This window comes from Hydra vulgaris, chromosome 08, assembly GCF_038396675.1.
Source record: "Hydra vulgaris chromosome 08, alternate assembly HydraT2T_AEP".
NCBI classification, from domain to species: domain Eukaryota; kingdom Metazoa; phylum Cnidaria; class Hydrozoa; order Anthoathecata; family Hydridae; genus Hydra; species Hydra vulgaris.
Window position 1 is genome coordinate 49,345,001 of NC_088927.1, and position 24,193 is coordinate 49,369,193.

At 27.0% G+C, this 24,193-nt stretch overlaps 1 protein-coding gene across 1 annotated transcript in view; it reads left to right on the plus strand.

Annotated features, from left to right (window-relative positions):
• Positions 1 to 24,193, plus strand: part of LOC100206316 (zinc finger ZZ-type and EF-hand domain-containing protein 1) — a 114,892-nt gene that overhangs the window by 46,205 nt on the left and 44,494 nt on the right. Inside the window, exons 28-45 of the mRNA XM_065803871.1 lie at positions 1,926 to 2,076; positions 2,648 to 2,747; positions 2,921 to 3,099; positions 3,184 to 3,249; positions 7,952 to 8,105; positions 8,762 to 8,826; positions 10,484 to 10,540; positions 10,676 to 10,900; positions 10,997 to 11,064; positions 11,291 to 11,372; positions 11,555 to 11,638; positions 11,873 to 11,984; positions 12,781 to 12,917; positions 13,064 to 13,152; positions 16,401 to 16,522; positions 20,538 to 20,617; positions 20,929 to 21,010; positions 21,119 to 21,192. Coding sequence (XP_065659943.1) covers positions 1,926 to 2,076; positions 2,648 to 2,747; positions 2,921 to 3,099; positions 3,184 to 3,249; positions 7,952 to 8,105; positions 8,762 to 8,826; positions 10,484 to 10,540; positions 10,676 to 10,900; positions 10,997 to 11,064; positions 11,291 to 11,372; positions 11,555 to 11,638; positions 11,873 to 11,984; positions 12,781 to 12,917; positions 13,064 to 13,152; positions 16,401 to 16,522; positions 20,538 to 20,617; positions 20,929 to 21,010; positions 21,119 to 21,192 — 1,927 coding nt within the window. The remainder of the gene's footprint in view (positions 1 to 1,925; positions 2,077 to 2,647; positions 2,748 to 2,920; positions 3,100 to 3,183; positions 3,250 to 7,951; positions 8,106 to 8,761; positions 8,827 to 10,483; positions 10,541 to 10,675; positions 10,901 to 10,996; positions 11,065 to 11,290; positions 11,373 to 11,554; positions 11,639 to 11,872; positions 11,985 to 12,780; positions 12,918 to 13,063; positions 13,153 to 16,400; positions 16,523 to 20,537; positions 20,618 to 20,928; positions 21,011 to 21,118; positions 21,193 to 24,193) is intronic.

The following is a 24,193-nucleotide window of genomic DNA, read 5'->3' on the forward strand; positions in this document are numbered from 1 at the left end:
CTTGCTGCAGCACAGGACTGTTGCAGCCAAAACAAGATATGTTTGAAAGGATCAAAAGCGTGTATTGTATTATAAGCTATTGAAATCCCCAGTGATTGTAGATAGATATACCTACAATCACTGGGGATTCACAGGGGACCTTTATCAAACACGATTGTTCTGTGTAAAGATAAATATTTTTAACATGCATGGTTCTTAAACTTTCAATGATGGTTTCTCTTAAAATTTCAAATGATAAACTTTCAGTTAAAGAAATAAAAGAGATCCTGTGGTTGAACACAAAACTGTCATCAACACTATACAGCCTATAAGATTGTAGTTTGTTGAAGAGGTTATGAAGGAAGCAGAGTTTATTAAGGATGCTGATATACCTCAAACATTGAACAGTTAAATCTTTGTAAATCACAAAATGAGCTTGCCTTAATACATAAGGTGTAAAAAAAGGTAAGGTATGTATAGTTCTATGATGGTAAGGTATATATAGTAACCAGACTAATGTGGGTGAATGTCATCATCGATGAGCAGTTGTAAAAGTGAAAAGCATGAACCTTGATTAATCCAATTATGACCATGGACTTTTTATCCTCCATATTTGGATCTGTTTCATAAAAGGTTTTTTTATACATAAGCTATAATAAAAACCTGAGACTGGACAATTCACAGAGACTACATTGAAGGAGCCTGTTAAAAAAGAAAAGATCCAGAAACTGCAGAGGAAAAAAGGTGGCCTAACTGTAGGTGTTCCCAGATCTGGAGGTCATTAAATGATGGAGATAAAGCGAAAAAGTAAGAGTATATCATTTTTAAAAGTTTTGTAAATATTAGTAAGTAAAATATTGTTATATCTTAAAATGTAACAATAGTTTTCATTTAAAAAATTTTTTTATTGCAGTTATCTCTATCAATATTTTTAGGACTACACAGTTGTCAGCTGTTGAGACAGAACACAAATGATATTATGTTATAATATCATTTGTGTTCTGTCTTCCAACAAGGAGATTATTTTTGACTTATTTCAAATTAAAATCTGGTTCCAAGTTAATTGCACTGTCCAGTTGCTTGGAGTCTTTTGCAACTAAGATTTCAAGGAAAGCCACAAACTTGAATCTTTATCAAGGCTTTTTTGCTCTTTGAATCCAAGTTTAAAAGATCTTGTCAGATACTATCATGCAGCAATATGATACAGCAAGCTACTGAAAACCTTTTGATTTATCAGTCAAAAGCAAGAAAAAGAGTTTTTGCATTGAAACTTCTACCCAAGCTTCTAACCTTGTTTCCTCTATGGGCAAAAAAATGATAGACAAACATCACAAGTTTTGTCAAATATTAATTTTACCCAACCATCTCATATCCAGATTCTTGTTTCTGAGCTCACTGAGGTTAAGTGTTGATGACTAAAAGAAGTTTGAGCTTGCAGAACAAAATCTTTGTTATCTGTTTATTTGCACATTGTAAAATGTTTTTGAATTTAAATGTAGCCTAAAAATGGTTTTATATTCTAATAAGAATTAATGCTAAATCTTAATTAAAGCATCATTTTTATTGTCTATATAATTTATAAATCTGTTTTTTGATTTATAGGTATTTGCCATATGATTTATTCTTATATGTTGCGTAAAAAAAATGTCTAGCTTGTTCCCATTATGTAGCTAGTAGCATGCTGGTTAGGATACTCAAATAATAATATAATAATCAATTTTCTTTTTCTAACCAGTACAGAAATACTAAAACTTACTTTTTTATTTGTTTTTGTTTGTTTGTTAAGAACTTTTTGATATAAATATATTATTAAGTTTATTATTGTTATTATTAAGTCTTTTAAGTAAAATTTGTAATATCTGTAAGTGAGATGAATAAATCTATCTTCTGTGTCTTAGTTTATAAATTATATTTTTGATATGTTATAATTTATATTGTATTTTTAGTTCATTATATCCTGAGGAATTACTATTGGCTCAGGAATTACTTTTATTGCTGTTTCACATTGTTTTACCTTGCTTGAAACCTGGAGCACAGAGGCAGAACAAAGAAAAAAATAAGTCAAAAAGAACGCAGCTCGAAAAGTTTGAAAAAGAGGTTTTTATTTTTATATTCAAATTTATTTACAACAATATTTTTGCATATATCGAAATCTTGATAAATTGTAAAAGATGTAAAAAAATTTTATTCATAATCAAGCTTTCTCAGAAAAGGCATGCCATCGCACACCTTATATGACCATGCATATAATATTTAGTTTTGACAACTTGGTCACGATTCTTTGCAAGTTTGGAAAATTAGGGCGTTAAAAAAATACTACAAATAGACAAATGTAAACTTAAAATAAAATTCAAAATAAGCAAACCATTAACTGAAAAGAGAAATAAAAACTAAAAAAAGAATAAACTAAAAAAAATCAAAAACTTATGTTCTTAGTTCTTTTAAGTTGCAGTATAAGTAGGGTAAAATTTACTGGAAAGTTTTGAAAATTTGCCGCTTGGTCAATTTAAAAAATTTTTTCACTTTTATTTTCTTGTAAAACAACAAAAAAAATTTTAAGGTAAATTTACCCTCTCCGATTTAAAATTTACCAGTAAATTTTGAATCAAATTTTACCGGAAAATTTTCATCACTACTTTTAAGTTAATTAACTTTTTTTTGTTTTTAGCCCAATGAATATGAGGCTGATGTTTTCCAATCTCTATGCGACATTGTTGACAATGGATCTTCAAGTTTAGCAACATTTGCAAAAGCAGTTATTCTAGATGGTGATTTTTAATTTTATTTAAAGTAAATTTAACTTAGGAGTTAATTAATTAGTTAATTAATTTATGAGTTAATTAATTAGTCAATTATTTTATAAATTAATAAATTAGTTAATTAATTTATGAGTTGGTTATTTTATTCCATAAAAACATTTTAAAAAATTTATATGATAAAGGTGCTGAAGTGTTTTTCCCAGATGCCCAAACCAGGCGTCTGCATTTATTATCATTGGTTGATAAAGTAATGGAAGATGGGAAAGCAACTTCTCTTGCTTGTACTTTTGAATCATTATGCAGATTTTTTAGTAACAAAGATGCAAGTGGATTGCTTGGTCTGCCAGATCATTTACCAAAAGTATTTCTTTTTTAAATAAAATAAGCAAATAAGTTAATTATTCTTAAAGAGATTTTGAAATTCATTATACTTTTTTTTTTCAAGGAAAGTTTTCAACCAGAGTCTGTGATTCAAGTAATGAAGACTCTTATTTCAGTTGCATGTAGAGAGGTACATATTTTATTATACGGTTTAAATTATGAAATTATAAAATTTTGAGTTTATTTTACTAAAGAATTTATAATTTTCATCTATTAACTCTATTGGTTAAGTTTCATCTTTTATTATTAACTTTATTGGTTAAGATTCGTCTATTATTATTAACTCTATTGGTTAAGTTTCTTCTATTATTATTAACTCTATTGGTTTCATCTATCTAGCCCTATATTAAATATATACATTAAGATTAAATGTTGGAGTAAACTATAAATAATTATTAGATATATGACAAGTTATATGAAGAGAACAAAAAAGTAGTTGTGCTATTCCATAATTGAATCAGATCATATGGTTATGGAAGATTGCGAAGGTAGTAAAGATGATGATATTGAGGATTCGGATTCATTTTTCACTTATACTACTATGTCTCCAAGCTTGACTACATCAGAATCAGGTTCTGAAGATAATAACACTAAAGAAAGTGATGACAATCAGTTAACAGACATTCATCTAGCAGCCACTGCAGAAGATTTTTTAATGCCATCGAAAAGAGCTGGAACAACAGGTGGCCTTGCTTATAGTCAAAATCATAATAAAGCTCAACAAGTAGATCTTATATGTAATATTTTGCCTGACAAAACAACTTCTGAAACAAATTCATCTAGAAATTGAAACCAATGGAAAGATGAGCCGAATATTGTTAAACAAATTCAGTTTACTGTCGATCCTGGTTTGAAGATGGAGAACTAGAAACCATTAGATTTCTTTAGACTATTTGTTACAGAAGAGCTTATAAATACTATGGTAGTTGAAACTAAATGCTACGCAATGCAAGAAATAAATAAACAGGGTCCCCTCAGAAGAAGCTCACAATTTAAAGATTGGAAACCAATAAATTCAGAAAATATACGGCAATTCTTTGGAGTTCTTCTCCATATGGGGTGTGTCAAAATCCAATTTATAGAACGCTATTGGTCTAAGAACTGTCTCTATAGATTTCCCTTATTTTCTAGAATAATGCCACGTAATAAATTCCAATTAATGTTACGGTTTTGGCATTTTATTAACAATGAAGATTCAGGTAGTGGACGCTTGTATAAAATTATTAGATTTCTTGATCACTTAAATAATACAATGGATAACATCTACTGCTTAATAAAAATGTATCAATTGATGAATCAATGATGCTTTGGAAGGGGCGTCTTGTATTCAGGCAATATGTGAAAAATAAAAGATATAAGTATGGTATTAAGTTCTATGAGCTTTGCAAATCAGATGGTATTGTACTATAAGTAAAAGTCTACTCTGGCGATGGAAACTCTCGATAAAGATTTGTTGGGTCAAAAGGAAGCTATTATTTTAGATTTAATCGAAAAATTTCTGGGAAAAGGGATCACCTGTACACTGATAACTTTTACAATTTCTTTGAATTAACAAAGCACATGATAAATCAAAGAACATACATTTGCAATACTTAAAGAATTGACCGAATATTAAATCCAAAAGAATGTACAAAAGCAAAACTGAAACAGAGAGACGTTATAAGCAGAAGCAGAGAGGGTGTAGTGGTTGCTAAATGGAAAGACAAAAGAGACGTGCTAATGATTAGCAGCTTGCATTCATTGCAAATGATTGAAGTGACAAACAGGAGAGGAGAGAAGAAAATGAAACCCAACATCATTAAAGATTACAATCAATGTATTTCAGGAGAAGATAGGGTGGAACAAATGGTGTCATATTATGATTGCCTAAGAAAGACAATTAGATGGTATAAAAAAGTAGCACTTCATCTCTTTCATACTTTTTTGTTTTATACTTACTGTCTAAACAGCAAATATGGACTAGATAAAACAATTTCCTTGCTTAATTTTAGAGAATTGGTTGTTACAGATTTATTGCATGAACGCTTGAATGAAATTGTGCCTCGAATCACCAATAATAGCTTCTACTACTAGTCTACAATACCACCAAATAAAAAGAAAAAATTCCCTACAAAACCATGTAGAGTCTAGTCTAAAATAAAATGTAAAGAAATACGAAATGAATGTGTTTTCAGTGAAAATAAACCTCCGTTATGTATCGGCAAATGTTTCAGAATATCATTCAAAATCATTCAAAAGAATCGGTTTTCTCTTTAATTTTCATGAAATAAAGTTAAAACAATTTCAATATTTTACTTTTATCTGTTTTAAGCTATTTCTGTCTTTATTCGCATTTAAATTAGTTTCTCTGGATTTTTAAAATAAAAACTTGAATGTAATATTTTCTGAAATCAATTGTGAAGCTAAGAAGAAAAAAAAAATGAACAGACACAAATGAAACATTTTTTCCTACATAGAACCATAATAGCTACTTGACTCTACTCATGAGTATGTGTTTTTGCCTTTTTAATTCTAGTTATGAAACTCTTTCTGTTATCGAGTTTATTAGGAGAAAATGTTTTTTCTTTTTTTTTTATAAATAAATTAGTAATTCTCTTATTTTAAACAACAAAACTAAAGTTTTGTTTTTTAAAATACCCCATTATTCGAACTTTTATAAACCTTTAAGTTTTTACAATTAAAAATTAGGTTTTTATGCAAAACCTCAGGTTTTGAACATTTTAAATATTATAGACATTGGTTTTTAAATAAGCTAGTAATAAATGGAAACAATATTTTGAAAATAATGATATACAACGATATACATGATCCATGGATACAAGAACCTATAATTTAAAAGGCATTCATAACAATGAAAATACCAAATATTAAGGAAATGGGTTGAGCATTTTAAAAAAATGAACATCATGCACAAATATTATTTGAAATAGTATAACTACGAGTTTACTCGTAGTTGGCAAACTCATGATGCCGGCTTACTACAAGTATTCTTATAATTGGCAAATATCAAAGTCCTGCTAACTACGAGTATACCCGTAGTTGGCAAATAAATGACGCCAACTTGCTATGAGTATACTTGTAGTTGGCAGCAAACAGGTTAATGTTAATTCACCTCCCCAATGCCAAGAATGCCTCTACAGACAAGGAGGCTACTTAATTGTGGTTATAACCCTCTCTCAATTCTATAACTCTAAAACACAAACCTTGACGAAAAAGGCCGCTGCTCGGAGAAACGATTTGAGCACGGTACTACCAGGGACGTGGTGGGGATCAAACTCGGAACCTCTTGCTTGTAAAGCGAGCACTCTACCACTACACCACTGCTACCGCATAATATCACACTACAGTTGCATTTTTCATATGGTTATTTCATTTTGCATTCTTTTAGTGGGGTTATTTATTGAAGAAGAATACTTTGGCAGATACAGTAATATTGCACTTAATAAATATGTGAGTTTTAATAACATACAACCCCATGCATTTATTAAGTGCAACATTGTCCTACTGAGGCATTTTAATTTAATAATTCCTTAATATAAGTATAATATGCATTTAATATGAATCCTTAAGAAATTCATTACAAAACTTCAACTTTCATTGTTTTAATTATACTAAAAAATTAGCAGAAGCGAACCCGTAAAACAGGTTATTGGAGCTAGGTATGTCAAATATTGTAACTCTATCTGTATAATATTCATGTAACAACATTTTTGTTTCAACAAAGAAAATTATATCCATAGAATGGACAAAATGATTTTTAATAAATTCCTTAAGTGATTTCCAAGTGCAGAGGCAAATTATTTTTGTTTATTTATATTTTTATTTGTTGGTTTGCCATTATGAAAAGTTTTTTTTAATATCTCAATAAATATTTTGTTTTGTTAACTTTTATTAACTATAAACTTATTTTCTAAAGTTTGTTTAAGATATGAAATTGACTGGGGTCTGGGCACCTGGGGATCCCTTCAACTATTATAGACTTGAATAACTCTTTTTACTTATTTATTGTCTTGGCATTTATTAAAAGTACTATTTAAAATTGATATAATATAATCAATTGTAGTTGTAAAAAGTTGTTATAATCGATAACAGTTTGAATTAAAACATTGTAACAATATTTAATTAGCTCTAGTGAATGATATGAAGATTTCATTTTGGCTTTTAGAAAATATTTACCATTAAAGAATTAAAGTTAAGGCTCACCTAATGTACTACAAAAAATCCAGTTGTAAATCTTTTAGTTTATACATTTAGCGGGCAATTTAAAAAGTGCAACTGTATTGCATAGTTAAAATGAAAAGCAAAGAAAAAATACAGAAAATATAAAATAGAAAAAACCGCAAGTTTTTTTGAAATTAAAATTAAGCAAAATTCACTCATTTGGAATCTTTTCCTGGCACAAATCCAGCATCATCGCTGAAATTTTTCTTCAGAGTTTATTAAAAATTTCAATCAATCAAGCAACGGTTCTTTAGATCTTTTTACAATCTTCATGGAAAATCATTTCTTCGAGTTTAGGAATGTCCCTAAATAACGCAACTCTAAACTTATTAAAATAATAAAAATAAAAGATCTTTTGTAAAAATATTTTACTTTTTTAATTTTGTTGTAATTGAAACTAAGCAAAGTTTTGATTTCAAATTTATTATTTGAAATAAACTATTTAGTACATTTATCATAATGCGTTTCTTTAGGTCTTCATTAGAAATCTCAGTTCAAATTATTCATAATAATTAGCATGCAAATTCCATTAATTTTTTTTTAAAGTTTTATTGTATTTTATTTCTATAAAAGTAAAAAATCTATTCTATAAAATTTAAATTTTTTTATAGAGTATTTCTGCAATGGAGGGTGGTGGAGAGAATGATTCTCCATCTAATTTAGTGTCTTTGCTATGTGCTTTGCAAAAAAGTTTCTTGGCATGGTGCCATTTACAGTGTGGTTGTAACATATCAAAAAATATTGTGATGGATATTTTGTTAGATTGTAAGTTAGTTATTTAAAAAAAAATTTAAATTTATATAGAATAAACTAGTCTAATATTTTTCTTGATTTATTTTATGATTTTACCTTTTTCTATATCATTTATTTAGTGAGTTTTTTTTGTACCACTAGATAAGCAAACCACCTTTTACAATCCATACTCCACACAATCAAAAAGTCTTAAAATTAATGAAAATACTAAATTTTCATAAATAAACATTTAATTTAGTTATAAATTATAATTAGTTATAAATATTTAATTTAATATAATTATAAATTACACAAATAAAATGCATATTAAAATTAATAAAGTATAGGCACACATATTTCAATTGATCAACTTTTTAACAAGTTTAATGCTGACATCAACATTTTAGAAAAATATGATAATTTGAAGCATTTTGCATCAATTAAAATTAGCTTTGCTTCAATAACATTAAATAGTCATTAAAATCATTGTCTTCAAACACAGGTTTGTTTTAATAATAGTCTCATTAAAAAGATATTTATGCAATACTATTTGCATAAATATCTTTTTAATCAGAATATAAATATACATTTTTCCTGTTTATCTCAGACCCTATTTACAGGTCAACTTGTGACTATAAATTTCTTGCTTAATTGGTGAACTAGGTGTATATAGTAATGTTTTTTTTTAGATGTTGGGATGATTTGTAACAGTTGCAATAAAGTTTTTGAACTCATGTGTACAAGTAAACACATTGTAAGCACTTAATGTTAAATGTCTATGCTTTTCTTTTTAATATATTACAGAAAGTTATGCACTTGTTTTTAAATAGATATTATTAAACAAATTTTCAGTTATTCGGAACCTTTTTTTTAAGTTCGTTTTAATTAACTTAAAAGATTTTCAGATTTGTTTTACTTTTTGCTAGTTAATTTCTGCACAACAACAAAAAATATTAACTTTCAGACTTTATATAACGGTCTGATCAGCTTTTATTTTTTCCCAATAAATGTTTAATGGATCTAATTGTACTTTTTAATTTTACACTATCAAGTTGTTATAACGACAAAAACTTTGTTGATATTTTTTCCGCCAAAAGTTTTATTTTTCTTTATTGTAATCCTTTAATTGCTTCAAAACAATGAATTTCACAATTATTTTTATTAGCCAACAATTTTAGTTTTATTAGCTAACAATTTTAGTTTAATTAGCCAACAATATTAGTTTTATTAGCCAATAATTTTAGTTTAATTAGCCAACAATATTAGTTTAATTAGCCAACAATATTAGTTTTATTAGCCAACAATATTAGTTTAATTAACTAACAATATTAGTTTTATTAGCTAACAGTATTAGTTTTATTAGCCAACAATATTAGTTTTATTAGCCAACAATTTTAGTTTAATTAGCCAACAATATTAGTTTTATTAGCCAACAATTTTAGTTTTATTAGCTAACAATTTTAATTTTGTCAATTGATTCTTCCTTTATGCATTTTAATAAGTATAACTCTAATATTTTTTTCAGATTTAAATCTAGGAAGTTACATACTATTAATAAGTGTAGAACACTTATTAATAGTATGTAAGAACCATTGCAATTTATTTATAAATCTATTACATTTATTTACGTTTCAGCTTAATAACCATCCTTAAGCTCATTTAAATGCTTTAACTAATTATTTAACTTCAGATCAGGCAGGATCTTCTCAATTACTGTACAATCTGTAATCCAGTACAACCTGTCTGATGTCCTTCTGCCATAGCTATAATAAACAACTAATAGTTGAAAGACATAAAACTACTTCAAAATAAAGTTTAAAAAAAAATTAAAAAAAAATAGTTCCCTAAGGAGGATTTGAACCTTGTCAGCCGCCTCTCATAATTTTAGCATTGTAACATCCACAACACTGTACTGCTATGTTACTTGTATGAAAAATTAATGTATTGAAACATCTTTTGCTTAAAAATAATGTTTCTATAAGCACATTAATTGTTCGCGCCTAAATAATGAATTTCTTTTCAAACACACAAAATATTTTCAAAAACATGAAATTTCAATTTATCCACATAAATCAAAAATTTCTTTTCAAGCACATGAAATATTCTTTGTTATAAACCCAATTAAAATTGAGTTTTTATTTTTGAAGATAAAAAAAGTTTGAAAGTAAATTACAAAACTGTTTTGATCATTAATATTGATAGTAAGTTTCATTAAAAAAAAAAAGTTTTTAAAGCATACAGCTAGTATACTTGTAGTTTTTATTTTTTATCAGCCTAAAACTTTTTACTTAATTATTATTGTACTATTTTTGTAATAACTTAATGTCTATTATTTATTTTATTGTGTCTTTAATTAATATTTTTTAAATTTTGATTTGTTTATTGGGTTTATAATAATTTGAACACTTTAGGTAAATGTGATTGATAGACTTGAGCAATCTTTTGCGTCTATTGCAATGCGACAACTTGTAAGTGCAACTTGTTGTTACTTTAAAAATTTTAATTCAAAATATGTTGCTGTTTTCTGTTTGTGCTAGTGGTTCAATCAACCGATCACAAGTGCCAGTATTTAATCAACCAATTAAAAACTTTTTTTTTTCTAGATTTTATTCTTAAACTTGTTTTTAACAATGGAGATCAATTGTGTTGCTTTACTCAATAAACTTCAGCCTTTAGCTTATACACTTCAGAGAATGTCAGATTTATTTCCTGAATTTTTTTTGCAAGATGACGCATGTACCTCGGAAAATTCTACAAAGCATATTGTCTTGCGAGAATGGGAGTGTGAATCAAACCATGATTACATGAACAACAGTTCCGTATCTAAGGTTTTACTACTTCATAAAAGATACAAAATGTTCCAATATTTTAAATTAAGTATTATTATTTTTTATTTTTATTTACATTTTTCAAAAAATTTTCAGGTGTTTAATTGCCCAGGATGTTCAAGTTTCAAAGTTGAATTTGATCCACTGTGTGAAACAGAGCGAAGGTAATTACTAAATCACATTCAAGTATAAATGTATTTTTATGGATATTAAAATACTTTTTCATATGTTCACCCTTTTTTAATAAATTATGCAAATTAAATTAAAATAGATAATTAAAAATAAAATAAAGTTTAATAAAATCAATATCTGCACCCTGTATCTGCAGTGCAAAAAATTTGTAATTAAAATAGAAAAAAAAAGTTAAATTAGATCGTAATTTTTTAAAAGGTATGATTATTTGGAGTTTACTGATTCATTGGGTAGCAAGACTCGATTTGATCAAAAAGTTGGCAGTGACTCATGGCCCAACGTAATGTTTTTATTTTATTTTTTCAAAACACTTATAATGGAAAAGATTTTTGTTTTATTATTAAATAAAAAATTGATAGTTTTAGTTAATTTAAAAAGTTAAAGTCATTTCAATTGAAGATATATTTAAACAAAAGAAATAACAGGAATCCATATATATGTATAACATTTTATGAATTTAAGGTTGTAACGTTTGATGCTGGTCAAAAGCTTCATTTTCTATTTCATTCTGATGGAAGTAATGTTTTCTGGGGATACAAATTCAAGGTCTTTAAAAAATAAAATTTATTGTATCTAGATATTTTTAAACTTGCTTGAGTTTAAGATTTCGATTGTCAACATCTTATATTCTAATTTAAGTTAGATAATTTATGATAATTTATGATGAGTTAGATAATGATAATTTATAAAAATTTGAATTTTGAACTTGTAAAAGTGAATTTTAAATACTTGTATTTTCTATTTTGACAAAAGAACTTTTTTTTGAAAATGATTCTGTAGGTTTATGCAATTGGGAATCCAGATCTTGCAATAAGTTGGATCTTTGATTTACAATTGACATTATGGAAGTTTTTTGGGTCTTTTTGTGGAAGTGCTTTAGATTCAAGAAAAGGTTTTTAATTTATTGTTATTTAGTTACTATTAGTTACTTTTATTTTTTTTTTTTAGCAGGATGTTAGCCAGGAATATATTTTTTCCTACGTTTTTGCGATATTTGCAATTGGGAATATTTATTGTTATTCTTCTACAAAATATTGGGGTTACACTTTTTTGGTTTTACTGGTTTTCCCTACACACAAAAAAAAGGTCATTTATTTTTGGGAATTTTAAACCAAGTGGGAATTCCGTGGTATACGTGGTGCTATTGGGCTGGCTAATACCCTGTTTGGTCTATATTAATTAATTTTGATTATTGTATAACGACAGAGCAGATTATGAACGTGTGGAAAGCAGCTTAAGGTTTTATTCAATAAATTTTAATAATCTTATATTGGATCATTACTTTTGAACAAAAAGCTGTTTGGTTTGACTTTCCTCATTTCATGACATTTATGTATTTCATGCAATTTATGCAATTTTCATGAAATATGTGTTTATTATATGGTCATATTATTTAAAGGAATTTTAAAAAAAACAAGAGAAAGAGTAATTATGATAATATGAGAATGGTACGGTAGAGGTTGAGAATAGTAAGTGTGTCCATAACCTATCAGGAAAAGTTATGGTTAGGTATGTTATAAAACAGATGTTTTAAATAGATTTGTAAAATATGGCTTTAGTTAGGGTATTGTTAGAAGTAGTTTCAGAAAAAAGAAAGGATATAAATATAGAAAACCTGTGACATTTTTAATTTTAAATACTTTTATTAACAAATGTGTTTTTAAATGATTTTATATACTTTTTATTAGCATTGGGTTCATTAAATTCAAGTGAAGAAAATGACAATAATGAGGAACAAGCTCTTTTACATTGTAAATTGTGGGCCTCTTTATTTAGAGGAGGATATTTAATCGGAAAGCTTGAGCGATCATTATCTGGTTTTCATGTAGGATATTTTTAATAATTTTATTTTAAACAGATTTATATTACCGTTTTTATTATTTATATTAGACCGTTTTATATTAGTTTTGATAAGTTTGTATTTTAAATTTATTATTTTTCTTACTTATTTTTATGTATTTTTGTTTTTAGCAAAACAATCCTTCGGACTGTGAAGTCAACACATTTTTGAACTCTATTGCAACAACCAAAACACCTCAAGCAGAAGAATTTATTTCAAGGTTTCAAGCTAAATAAATTATATAAAAATTTATTTCAAAGAATCATTACTCAACTATGTCACCAGCAAGAGCATAAAGCAAATGTGGTATTTGTGATAATAAAAAAAATATAAGTATTAAAGCCTATAGATAAAACAAGTGAAATAAATTTATTTAACTAAAGTATTATTAAAAATAAAGAATGAATAAAGAATAAATAAAGATTTTGAGTAAGAAAATTTTTAAGTCAAATTTAAACTCATTTTATTAAAGGCAATTCTGATACGAGAGTCAAACAGTTTTATTGATGTGATAAACCAATTTAATTTGATTGTCCTCTAGACTTGATTTGATTGATCAGGAAATGCTCTCCAGGTTTAATAAACAATGTGTCATTCACAAGCCTACCAGCCCTGTGACTTTGCAGCCTAAACTATTAACACTAATACACTAATAAAAATACTTTCAATTTTAAACTGCTTCATTGCGGGCTGTTAAGTCAATAGTTATTATATACACTATAAATGTTTATTTATCTTAATATATTATATATTTAGAAAAAAATCATTTTATAAAAATTTTTTATATTTTATAATAAAGTAGTTATTCTAAAATAATTTCCTGCAAACATTTGTTGATGAGTTAAAATAACATGAGTTTGTCTGTTCTGATTCTTCTTAAGTGAATAAATAGTTTTTCTTGTGAATCTTGCATTAGCATAAACTTTTTGTTTTAGTGTTTAGCTATAGAAAATGTCAAATAAAGCTTTCAGAACAGAATTACTAACAAAATATTATATTATAGGGTATGTAATTAGAAGTCTAATGCAAGATTTTTTCTAAATCGAAATTTTAGACTCTTAATCTCTTTAGACTTTCTTAGTTTCTCTAAACTAGAATAAGTCATCTAGATTAAAAATCGAATTTCCTCAAAGATCAAATTTCTAACTTATTGTAATAATTAATTTATGTTTTTAATAAAACTTTATTACGAATTATTTGTAGTTATCTGTGTTTTTTATATTAACTACAATTATATTTGATCTACTATGTAACATGTCATAGATGCATTATGTTTTTATATCAGCTTATGCAGTGGTGGCATAAGCATTTTCTAAGGTCTATCAGCGACACCCATTTCATATTGCTTTTGCACACAGAACTGTGTTAGTTGTGGCCATCATCTTTTTTGTGGTAGTGCACCACTTTTTTTTCTTTTTCTCCTTACAAAGTACTTTTTTGATCTCTTTTTTATAAATCAACACAGTATTGAAATCCATCTGCTGGATGCCAAATTAAATAATTGCTCCTCAAATATGATTTGTTATTTTTTTTATTTGTTAACTAAATTGTTGGTTTATAGTTCAGTTGATGGAGTCAACTGTACTATCATGCTAGTATGACTAATTTTTGATAGTTCAAGAATGATCTAGAAAGTTCTGAAAGTTTCTTGAAAATTTTTTTTAGACCTTCTGTAGAAGGCTCCTAGACATTTTGTAGAAAGTTCTTAGACCTTCTATAGAAAAAAAAAAAAAGTATGGGACTGTTAAATGGTTAAAGAATTGTTAAACGAATTTGCAAAAAAACAATTTTCTTCATTAAAAATATATTAGGATATAATTTTAAAATGTCTGCTCTGGTAGCTGTCAAACAAAGGGGCTGGTACACTGGGCCCCATTAAAAAAAATTTTTTTAAAAAAACTCAGTGGTTCACGGGAAGACGTGCGATCGCACGCAATTATATGACCACACAAAAAATAATTTGTTTTGACAATTTGACCACTTATGACATATTTTTAAAACTTTGACATATTTTTAAAATTTAAAATGCGCTATCAAAATTTATCTAAATTTATCTAAAAAAAAACTTTAAAAAAGTAAAAAATATCTTAATGAAAGAGAAAATAAAAAAATACTTAACTAAAGCAAAAACACAATATATATATATATATATATATATATATATATATATATATATATATATATATATATATATATATTGTGTTTATTAATTTACGCATTAAAAAACCATTTCATTTTTTGTTTTAACATTTGTTTTTTGTTTTTTAAATATGTTTCAAAAGATAAACATTTAAAAAAAACAAGTTTATTAATACTTATTATAAAAATTCATTAGAAGTGTTTTGTTACTTCATTAAAAAGTGTTTCGATAATATAAAAGCGTTAAAGATCAAACTTATTTGATTCTATCAGCTTTCTAAAATTTTTATTAACTTTAATTATTCTTATATTAAAATTCCTTAAAGAGACATTTGTTGTCGCAGAATGTCATTATTTATAAAAACAAAACAATTTTTTATTTTTTAATAACGTTTATTATAAAAAATGTACACTTAAACAATTTATATATTATAAATTAAAAATATGTATACTAAAAAAGTATATATAAAAATAAAACTGCTAATTATACTTATAAAAACATCATCAGTAAATTGTTACTTTTTTTAAAAATGTTTCTCTAATAAAAAACATTTGTTAAGAAGTTTTGATGCAATTTCACTTAAGGTATAATTTAGAATATTTTTCATTCAGTGCATTTTTAAAATGTTTTTGAAACAGCTGCAATCAAATCGCCAAAGCAAAATGTAATTTGCCTGGTCATATAAAGATGTGCGATCACACATCTTTCTGTGAAAGACTAAAAACTGTACTTAGGAACAAAATATATACTTTTATAATAAGAAACTGAAAATATTTTGAATATAATTTGCTTAACTAAAACCTGGTTTCCTTTAAACAAGCTTTGAAATAAATTTATTTTATATTAATAATTATGTTTTTAAACATAAAATTTCTATTAATAAATATGTTTTCTTTAAACGAGCTTTGAAATAATTATATTTTCCATCTCTTTTGAAAGACTCTTTTCACATACCAAATTAATATTGTTAAACTTAAAAATGAATTAAATAAATTTTTTAATGAACTTTTCAAATTAGAAGTAACCATCATTTTATTTATAAACTTTGGCATATATATAATTCTGTCAGACAATCGTCATCGCCACTTATGCTTTACCCCGCTAAAATTATATTATATAATAGAAAATTATTATAATTTACCATCATTTTATAATCGTCATAATGCTTCCTGAGCAGTGACCAACAAGCAGGTACTCGTCTAAATGGGACAAGCAGGTATCTGTCAACAGCCTTAGATATAACTATTCTATAATATAGCTTATTTTTACACTTTAAATCAAAATAATTTAGATCAATTTATATTTTTTAATTTTTTTTTTACTATTAGATGTAAACTTCTATCAAATCCATTGAACTTAGGAGGTGGAGAAATAGTTGACTCAACAATTAATGCAGTGTTTGCTGCGCTTATTTGGCACACTCAAGAGCTGCGTGAAAAAGTTTGTAGTGGTATGATTGTTTTAAAAAGTTTTGTCAAAACAAATAAATATTGCACTTGAAAATAAAATATTGAAATCTTTTGAAATAAAACTTTTAAGAAACTATTCATGTTATACAATTCATATTTCTTTATAAGTCAGACAATGTACATACATCAGGGTTAGTGCTAGGGTTAGGACTCAAGTCAACTATCTAATAAATGTTAATCTTGATTTAAAAGTAAATATTTATAATGTAATTATTGTTTAAATGTTAATTAATTAGCAAGATTAAGTATGCAATGATTTTTCTATAAATTTTATTTTTGTATATATAAATAAGTATTTAGATACATACAGATAAAATGTAACTTAGGATGCAATTTCCTAATATAGTAACTGTTTTTGGTCAGCATCAGGTCAGCGCAAATTTTTTAATATCAAGGTTTTACCATAATAACATAAAAATCAGGTCAGCAATGAATTACTGACCTCAGCCACATTTAGGTCAGAAGTTAGGTTTTCATTGTCAAATGCTGGCTAAAAAGAAGTTATCGCAGGATAAGGAAAATTTGTTTAATAGTTATACTGTTTCAGAAATTTTGGTTTACAAAATACTTAAAAATTAGTATTTTTGCAAAGTTTTGTATGTAATTTAACTTATACATTTTATTTGATGAATGGCTACGCACAAAACTTTATTCAAAGTATTTTGCTTTAATATTTGTTATGCAAGTTATATATATATATATATATATATATATATATATATATATATATATATATATATATATATATATATATATTTATTTATTTATTTATATATTTGTAATATATATTTATATCTTTCTAATTTTAAAAATTACTAGATAAAAAGTAATATTTAAATTAAAATGGCTACTGGAACAAGATGGAAAAATGGTTCTTGTCTACGTCAATATTTGGGATCTGGAAAAGAGTTGCCAACAGCTGAACTGCCAACAATGAGAGATGTCCTAAGATATGGTATTTTTTTAAGAGAAACAAGCAAACTAAACAGAAGAAACTATAGTAATTCTGAGTTGATCCAGGATATTTATAATAAACTTTCAGAAAAATGGCAAATGGCCAGTGTTTTATTTGTGCCTTCCGTAATTTGTTTAAAACATAATTTGGTAACAAGACTTAAAAACACATGGAACAAAGCTAGTCTTATTTCTCAAAACAAAGCAAGTAAAGTTATAAAACAAAAGTTTAATTTCGTTATTGACAAACTATTTGACTTGGTGGAGTGTAACTGTAAAATAGTTCTTTGTTCTGAGCAATGCTGTCCTCCTGACTGTAAATTTGGTGCCCACATTACCTGCATTTGTCCTAGGGAGAGAAAAATACCAATTATTGAACTGGTTTATATAAAAGGTATGAGTGAATATACAACAATCATTATAAAAGTGTTAGTAAAGCTGAAAATCAAATTTAATAATATTTTACTGATCTCTTTGATTGTTTTAAAAAGAAAATTTTATTTTAATTTGTCTAGTTGTAAGCAAAATGTTGCTACCTTTTTTTTAGCCCAACGAGAAAAGATTAAATCTTTTAGTTCATATCAACTTGGACCTGCTGATTTGATGGAGTCCAAAAGGTTCAAAAAAGTACAAAGTTGCAAACAAAGAAGAGAAGAAGAAAAACAAGCAAGAGAAAAAAAGCACACGACACAAGAAGAAAATAATACTCATAATGAACAAGATAACGAACATGATAATTATAAAGAATTTGAATCTGATGAAAATGAGATTTTTTCTATTCAAAAGCCTTGTACAAAATATTTTAAAAAATCTAGAAATTATGAAGATACCTCTAATATTGCATTGGCCAGTATTTGATATGGTGTTGGTTTAAGAGCAACTGCAGTCATAGCTACTGCAGCATGGGTAGATGGAGGACTTGTATCCCAAAGTGACACTAGATTATTAATAGATCACAGTAAAGTTCGGAGAGCTAGGGATAAAGTAATGAATGAAGTTGCTATTCAGTTTGATGATTATTGCTATAAAGAGATTATTGACTGCATATTTTTTGATGGACCAAAAGATCTTACTAAAGTATTTTTAACTGTAGATGGATCAGACAGACAGTATGTGGCCAAAGTTAAAGAAGAACATTACACTATTTGTTCTGGTGATGGTAAGTATTTATTTCATTTAACTCCAGCTAAAGAAGCAAAAAAGAACCACGCTGAAATTATAGCAAATAAGATTATTGAGTATACTGCAATGAGGAACATTAATGTACACTTAAAAGCAATTAACACTGCATTACTTCTCCCTTACAACCAGTAAACACTGGTTGTAAGGGAGAAGTAATGCACCTTATGGAGTTAAAATTTGGGCGAAAGTTAAATTAGATTGTATGTGCTCTACACACCAATAAATTACCACTCAAACGTCTAATTAAATTGTTAGATTGAGAATCTAAAAGCGGTAAAAAATGGAGTGGACCCAATGGAAGCTTACTTGATGAAGCAACCAATCTTGAAATAAACCTTTTTTTAGTAAAGTTGAAACTGGTGAGCCTCTAATTAACTTAAGTAATGATGTGGTTAAAGACCTTTCTACAGATCAGTATTACTATCTTATAGTTAACGCTATACGCAGTGGTCATGTTCCTCAGCACCTAGGACTTCTTGAAATTGGCCCTGTTAACATGGCCAGATGGCTAACAACAGCCAATAGAATATGTAGAATTCGGGAATCTCATCATGGTCTTCAAGGAGATGCAGCCCAAAAACTTCTTAAACTAAATGAGTTTATTGTAGGAGTGTACTTTCCTGTCTGGTTTAACATCAAAGTTAAACATAGTTGGACAGAAGGACCAAAACATGTTCTTTACCAACTTAAGTTGCTTCAACACCAGTCACTCGATATTCAGAATATTGTCATTCCAACTATTAAGCAATCTGCTTGGTATGGCTGAATCTATTCTTTAAACCATGCTTTGTTCTGAAAATAAAGAGGAGAGAAGTTTCAGTGTACTCAAAATTCTAGAAATAAGAGGAGAAGGTGATGAAAATGAACAACTAGAAGATCTATCTGTTAGACCAAGAAGGACACCAGATATCAATACTAAGGCAATTTGTCTCAAGGATCTTATTGATTGGAATGAAGCTTTTGAACCACCTTTGACTTGTTGCATGACAACTAAAGACATCAAAGAGTATTTATTTAAACCAATGATTGTACCAAACTGGTGTTGCCACACTCAAGCTGTCAAAAAAATGTGTAAAAAAAGTTACCCAGGCGTGCAAAAATGTTTTTACAGAAGATAGAAGAGAGGGTTGGATTAAAGGACTAGAGTTGTCACAGAAGTTGATCTATCTAAACAAAATCTTATTGGCTTGACAATGTTTAAGAATTAATCTTTATTGTACTTTATTTTAATAAAAGCCAGTAAATGTTGTGTGGATCTATATAAAAGTTTTATTTTTAGCTCCAAAACAACCTCATTTTACAGTTTCAGTGGGGGGGGGGGGCCAACCCCTCTATTTGTTTTTACATAAAAAAAAAATTTTTTAAAAAAGAGATAACGTTTTTTTACGTTTTTAAGTTTTTTTTTTTTTTTAATACTTCCATTTTTTAAGTTTTTACCTCCTCCCCAAAAACCCCCCTCCCTCCCCTCCCCCCGGGCTTTTGGTGAAATAGTCTCACTGACTCCCTGGTAGCTAAAACTTTTTTTTTTTTAACGGTTCTGAACTTTTAATATTATACCTCACCCTTTTTTAAACTATGCAAAGTAAAATTAAAAAAAATAAAAAGTATGACACACCCTATTGTGCATGAATTAATTAGTGTAAGATATATTTTTTAAATTATGAAAAAAAGAAGTAAAAGTACGTAATTTAAAAGCTTTAAATTTAAAATGTAAAAACTTTTAGTTTAATACAATAAAAAAAGTTACTTTCATAACAATCTATAAATTTGCTTTTGCTTAAAGAATACTTTTATATCAAGATTAAAAAAATAATTAAAAAATTCGCAAATAATTTTACAACATTTTAACTTTTGTTTTAGTTCTTCTTAATCCTTGTGCAGATATGCCAACATGTTTTGTTACTGCATATACCTCTGCAGAAAGTATAAGAAGATCCCTTGTAAGAAAGTTTTTTTTTGAATTCTATATGTGTATGTGTGAATATATATACTTATATGAGCGTGTGTGTGAGTATATGTGTATGTGTGTGTGCTAAAAAGTTTTGTGAATTTATTCATTGATCATTAACAAAAGTCTTAATATCAAGCAAAGAAAACTAAAAATTAAAAAAAAAAAATCATGTTTTGATTCATTTGTTTAAAGTTTAAATAAATTAATCAAAATATAATTTTTTTAAATTTTGCTTTTTTTTTTGCATTACTCATTAGATTTTTATTAAAAATTAAAAATTTGCAATTATTTTTTATTTAGCTCTTAAAACGTCAGAATTATGTAATCCAAGAGGAGCAACTTACAAATAATGGTGGCCAGCCTGTTGATCTTGATACACCTGGTATATTATGATATATTATATATATATATATATATATATATATATATATATATATATATATATATATATATATATATGCATAATAATTTGTTTTAATTATTCTTATAGTGATTAGTTGTCGTGAGAAAGCATTGTTTTTGCTCAAGTTTGCTGGCCTTTCTAAATTTGCTTCTAAAAAACAAGTATTAAATTGCTTTTTTATTAAATAATGATAGTATTATAAATAACAATTGTTTATATATTTGATATTTAAACGTAGATAGCTACACTTAAAATTATATTATATAACATAAATATATATATTTTTAGTTATATAAAAGTAGCTATATATAAAGTTATTTTTATATTTCAAACTGATTTATAAGAGATCATTAAAAAAGTGATTATAAGTGGTTACTGTTTCACATAGTATAAAAAATGACAATTTAATTGATCCAAAATTCCATCATTATTTTACTATCCGCATGACTTGGTGTAAAATCAGGGTTGCCACTGGTCATGGAAATCATGGAAATGTCATGGAATTTTATTTTGTCATGGAAAAAGTCATGGAATTCCTAAATTTTCACTCAAAGTCATGGAAAATTAATGGAACTTTTTAAAATGATATTTATTTTCTTCTACTTGTGATATTTTTAGGATATTTGCAAAGAAAAGTGCTAGTATGTCTAGTCCAAGTCTTTTTTGAAAAAGATTTTTTTGCAGTGTAAGTTATAGATTATCATTTTATTGCAATTAGTCAGGTCAAATCACTCTTTTCAAAAAATAGTTTAATATTTAGTGTTTACCAAAATAAGATATCAGTTTAATAAATAATTAAAATACATTTTTAAATTTTGTTTAAGTTTGTATCAATCAAGTATGGTCAGATCAAGTCACCCTGCTACTGCTAATATGTAATCCAGTACAACCTGTTTCATAGGATCAACTCATAGTATAGCTTTATAGTAAGGACTCCTTAGCAATGGTAAAGGCAATTTACCTAGGAAAAGGAAAACTGATATAAACTCCATAATTTAGTTTTGGGTAGATGCAGGAGGAGCTCATAAACTATAGATTTTAATATTCCTATATCACAATAAAAATACTCAGCTCTGATCTCCAAAACAGATTAACCGCATGAAAGGCATTTGATTTTTGTTTCTTAAAATAAAATATGTTCTATTGATTGTTGTTACGGGACTTTAGGATCCCTTTATTGCTTGTTTTAGGATCCCTATTGTTTATTTATTGTTGACAAGTTCATTTTAAAATAAGAATAAGTACATTCTTGAATATTGACAAAAATATTTATAATTTTATTAATACTTTTATATTAAATTAAAGGAACTTTGATAAAAAAAATACTGAAAAAACATGAGATGTATGACATATAGAAAAGGTTACAGGTCCTTGAGATATAGCTGAGCACATACAGAGTATTCATCATTTATTGTCAAATAAATGTTATTTTTGTATGGCTGCCTATGTGTGATTTTTACATTGCAATACCCCTAGTTACAGGAAAATTGTTATTAAAAACACTCTAACTTTTTTGCAGTTTTGTTAGAAATGTTTTCTGCTATCTCTAAAGTCATGATTTAAATCCTCATTTTGGAATGTTTGTTAAATAAATGTCTGTAAAATAGTTTTTGGTCTGCAAATGTTTTTTTTAGTAATTAAGTGGTAACAGCTAATTGCATGGCAAATACTGAATATTTACTCTAGTGATTTATCATAGAAGTTTATAATGAGTCATGGAAATGTCATGAAAAGGTCATGGAATTTCATTTTTAAATTTGAGTGGCCACCCTGAAAACTTTGGGGGGAAAGTTAGTTAAATGGATCACTTATGTCCCTAGTTTATTTAGTTTTAAATTTTAAAAAAACGTGGTAATAATGTAGTGGTAGAGTGCTCACTTCATAAGCAAAAGGTTCTGAGTTCGATCCCCACCATGTCCCTGGTAGTACTACGCTCAACTTATATCTCCGTGCAGCAGCCTTATTCGTCAAGGTTTGTGTTTTGGAGTTATAGAGTTGAGAGAAGGTTATAACCACAATTAAGTTGTTTTCTTGTCTGTAGTAACCTTCTCGGCCTTAGGGAGGTGAATTAAAATAAAAAAAAATTAAAAAAAATAGGAGGCAAAATAACAATGAAGAATTTGAAAGGCTTTTTCAATTAAAAATTGTAGTTGATGCGAATTTGACCAGTTTTGTAATTGTTAAAGCTCCTTAAAATAAAGTTGGATTTTCAATATTTCCTGGAGAAAAAAACATGCAAAGAGAGTATCAACCTCAAATTTAAAATAACAGTAATTTAAAGAAAATGAAGTAAATGTTCTGGATTGGTATACCAGATCTTAGAGATGTAATGAAGGTAATGACGGGAAAAAAAACATTAGATATAGATAAAGCTGAAAGTTTGAATAAAATGATAATAAAACATCAAATGATTTAGACTTTGAACCTGAGGACTAGGTTCTACATTTGAATCTAATGACTATGTTCTTGGTTTGAACCAGAGGACTAGGCAGGAAGAAAAAAAAAGTTCTGTAACATCAATAATATGCACAATATTTAAAGATAGAGAAGTAAAGTTGTTCTTGCAGAGTCAACAGTATCACTTGCAGTCATCTAAAAAAATGAAATTTATTTATATTTAAACAGAGATGATGTTAAAACTGCTTGAAAAGCATTTAAGTATCCATCTACCATTCACTTCAACATTAAAACATTTGGAGAAACAAATAGTACTTTTAAACATTGATAGAGAAGTTTACTTCTTGAAGTACCTTCTCTTGCAAGTTACTTAGGTAAAGGTGAAAATGAAGGTTTAAATAAAAGTATTTCTCAGGTAAAAATGAATCCTTTATGATTGAGGCCCAACTCAAAAAATCAAGACACAACTGGAACTGTGTTGCAATTAAGTCTCTTGCCTGCTGCAAAAATATGGTTTTAGGAGATAATTATAAAGTACAGTTTTAGGAGATAATTATAAAGTACAGTTTTAGGAGATAATTATAAAGTACAGTTTTAGGAGATAATTAAACAAAACTAACTGAGCTAGTTGTTGCATATCTATATTCTGGAGATATAAGAGTTAAGAAATTAGAAGTTGTCCACCATGCAAGGTTTTTTAGATTTTAAAATCCAAACGTTTTTTAAGTTAGATTAAATTTGTTCAAGTAGAAACTGCTTTTAGAA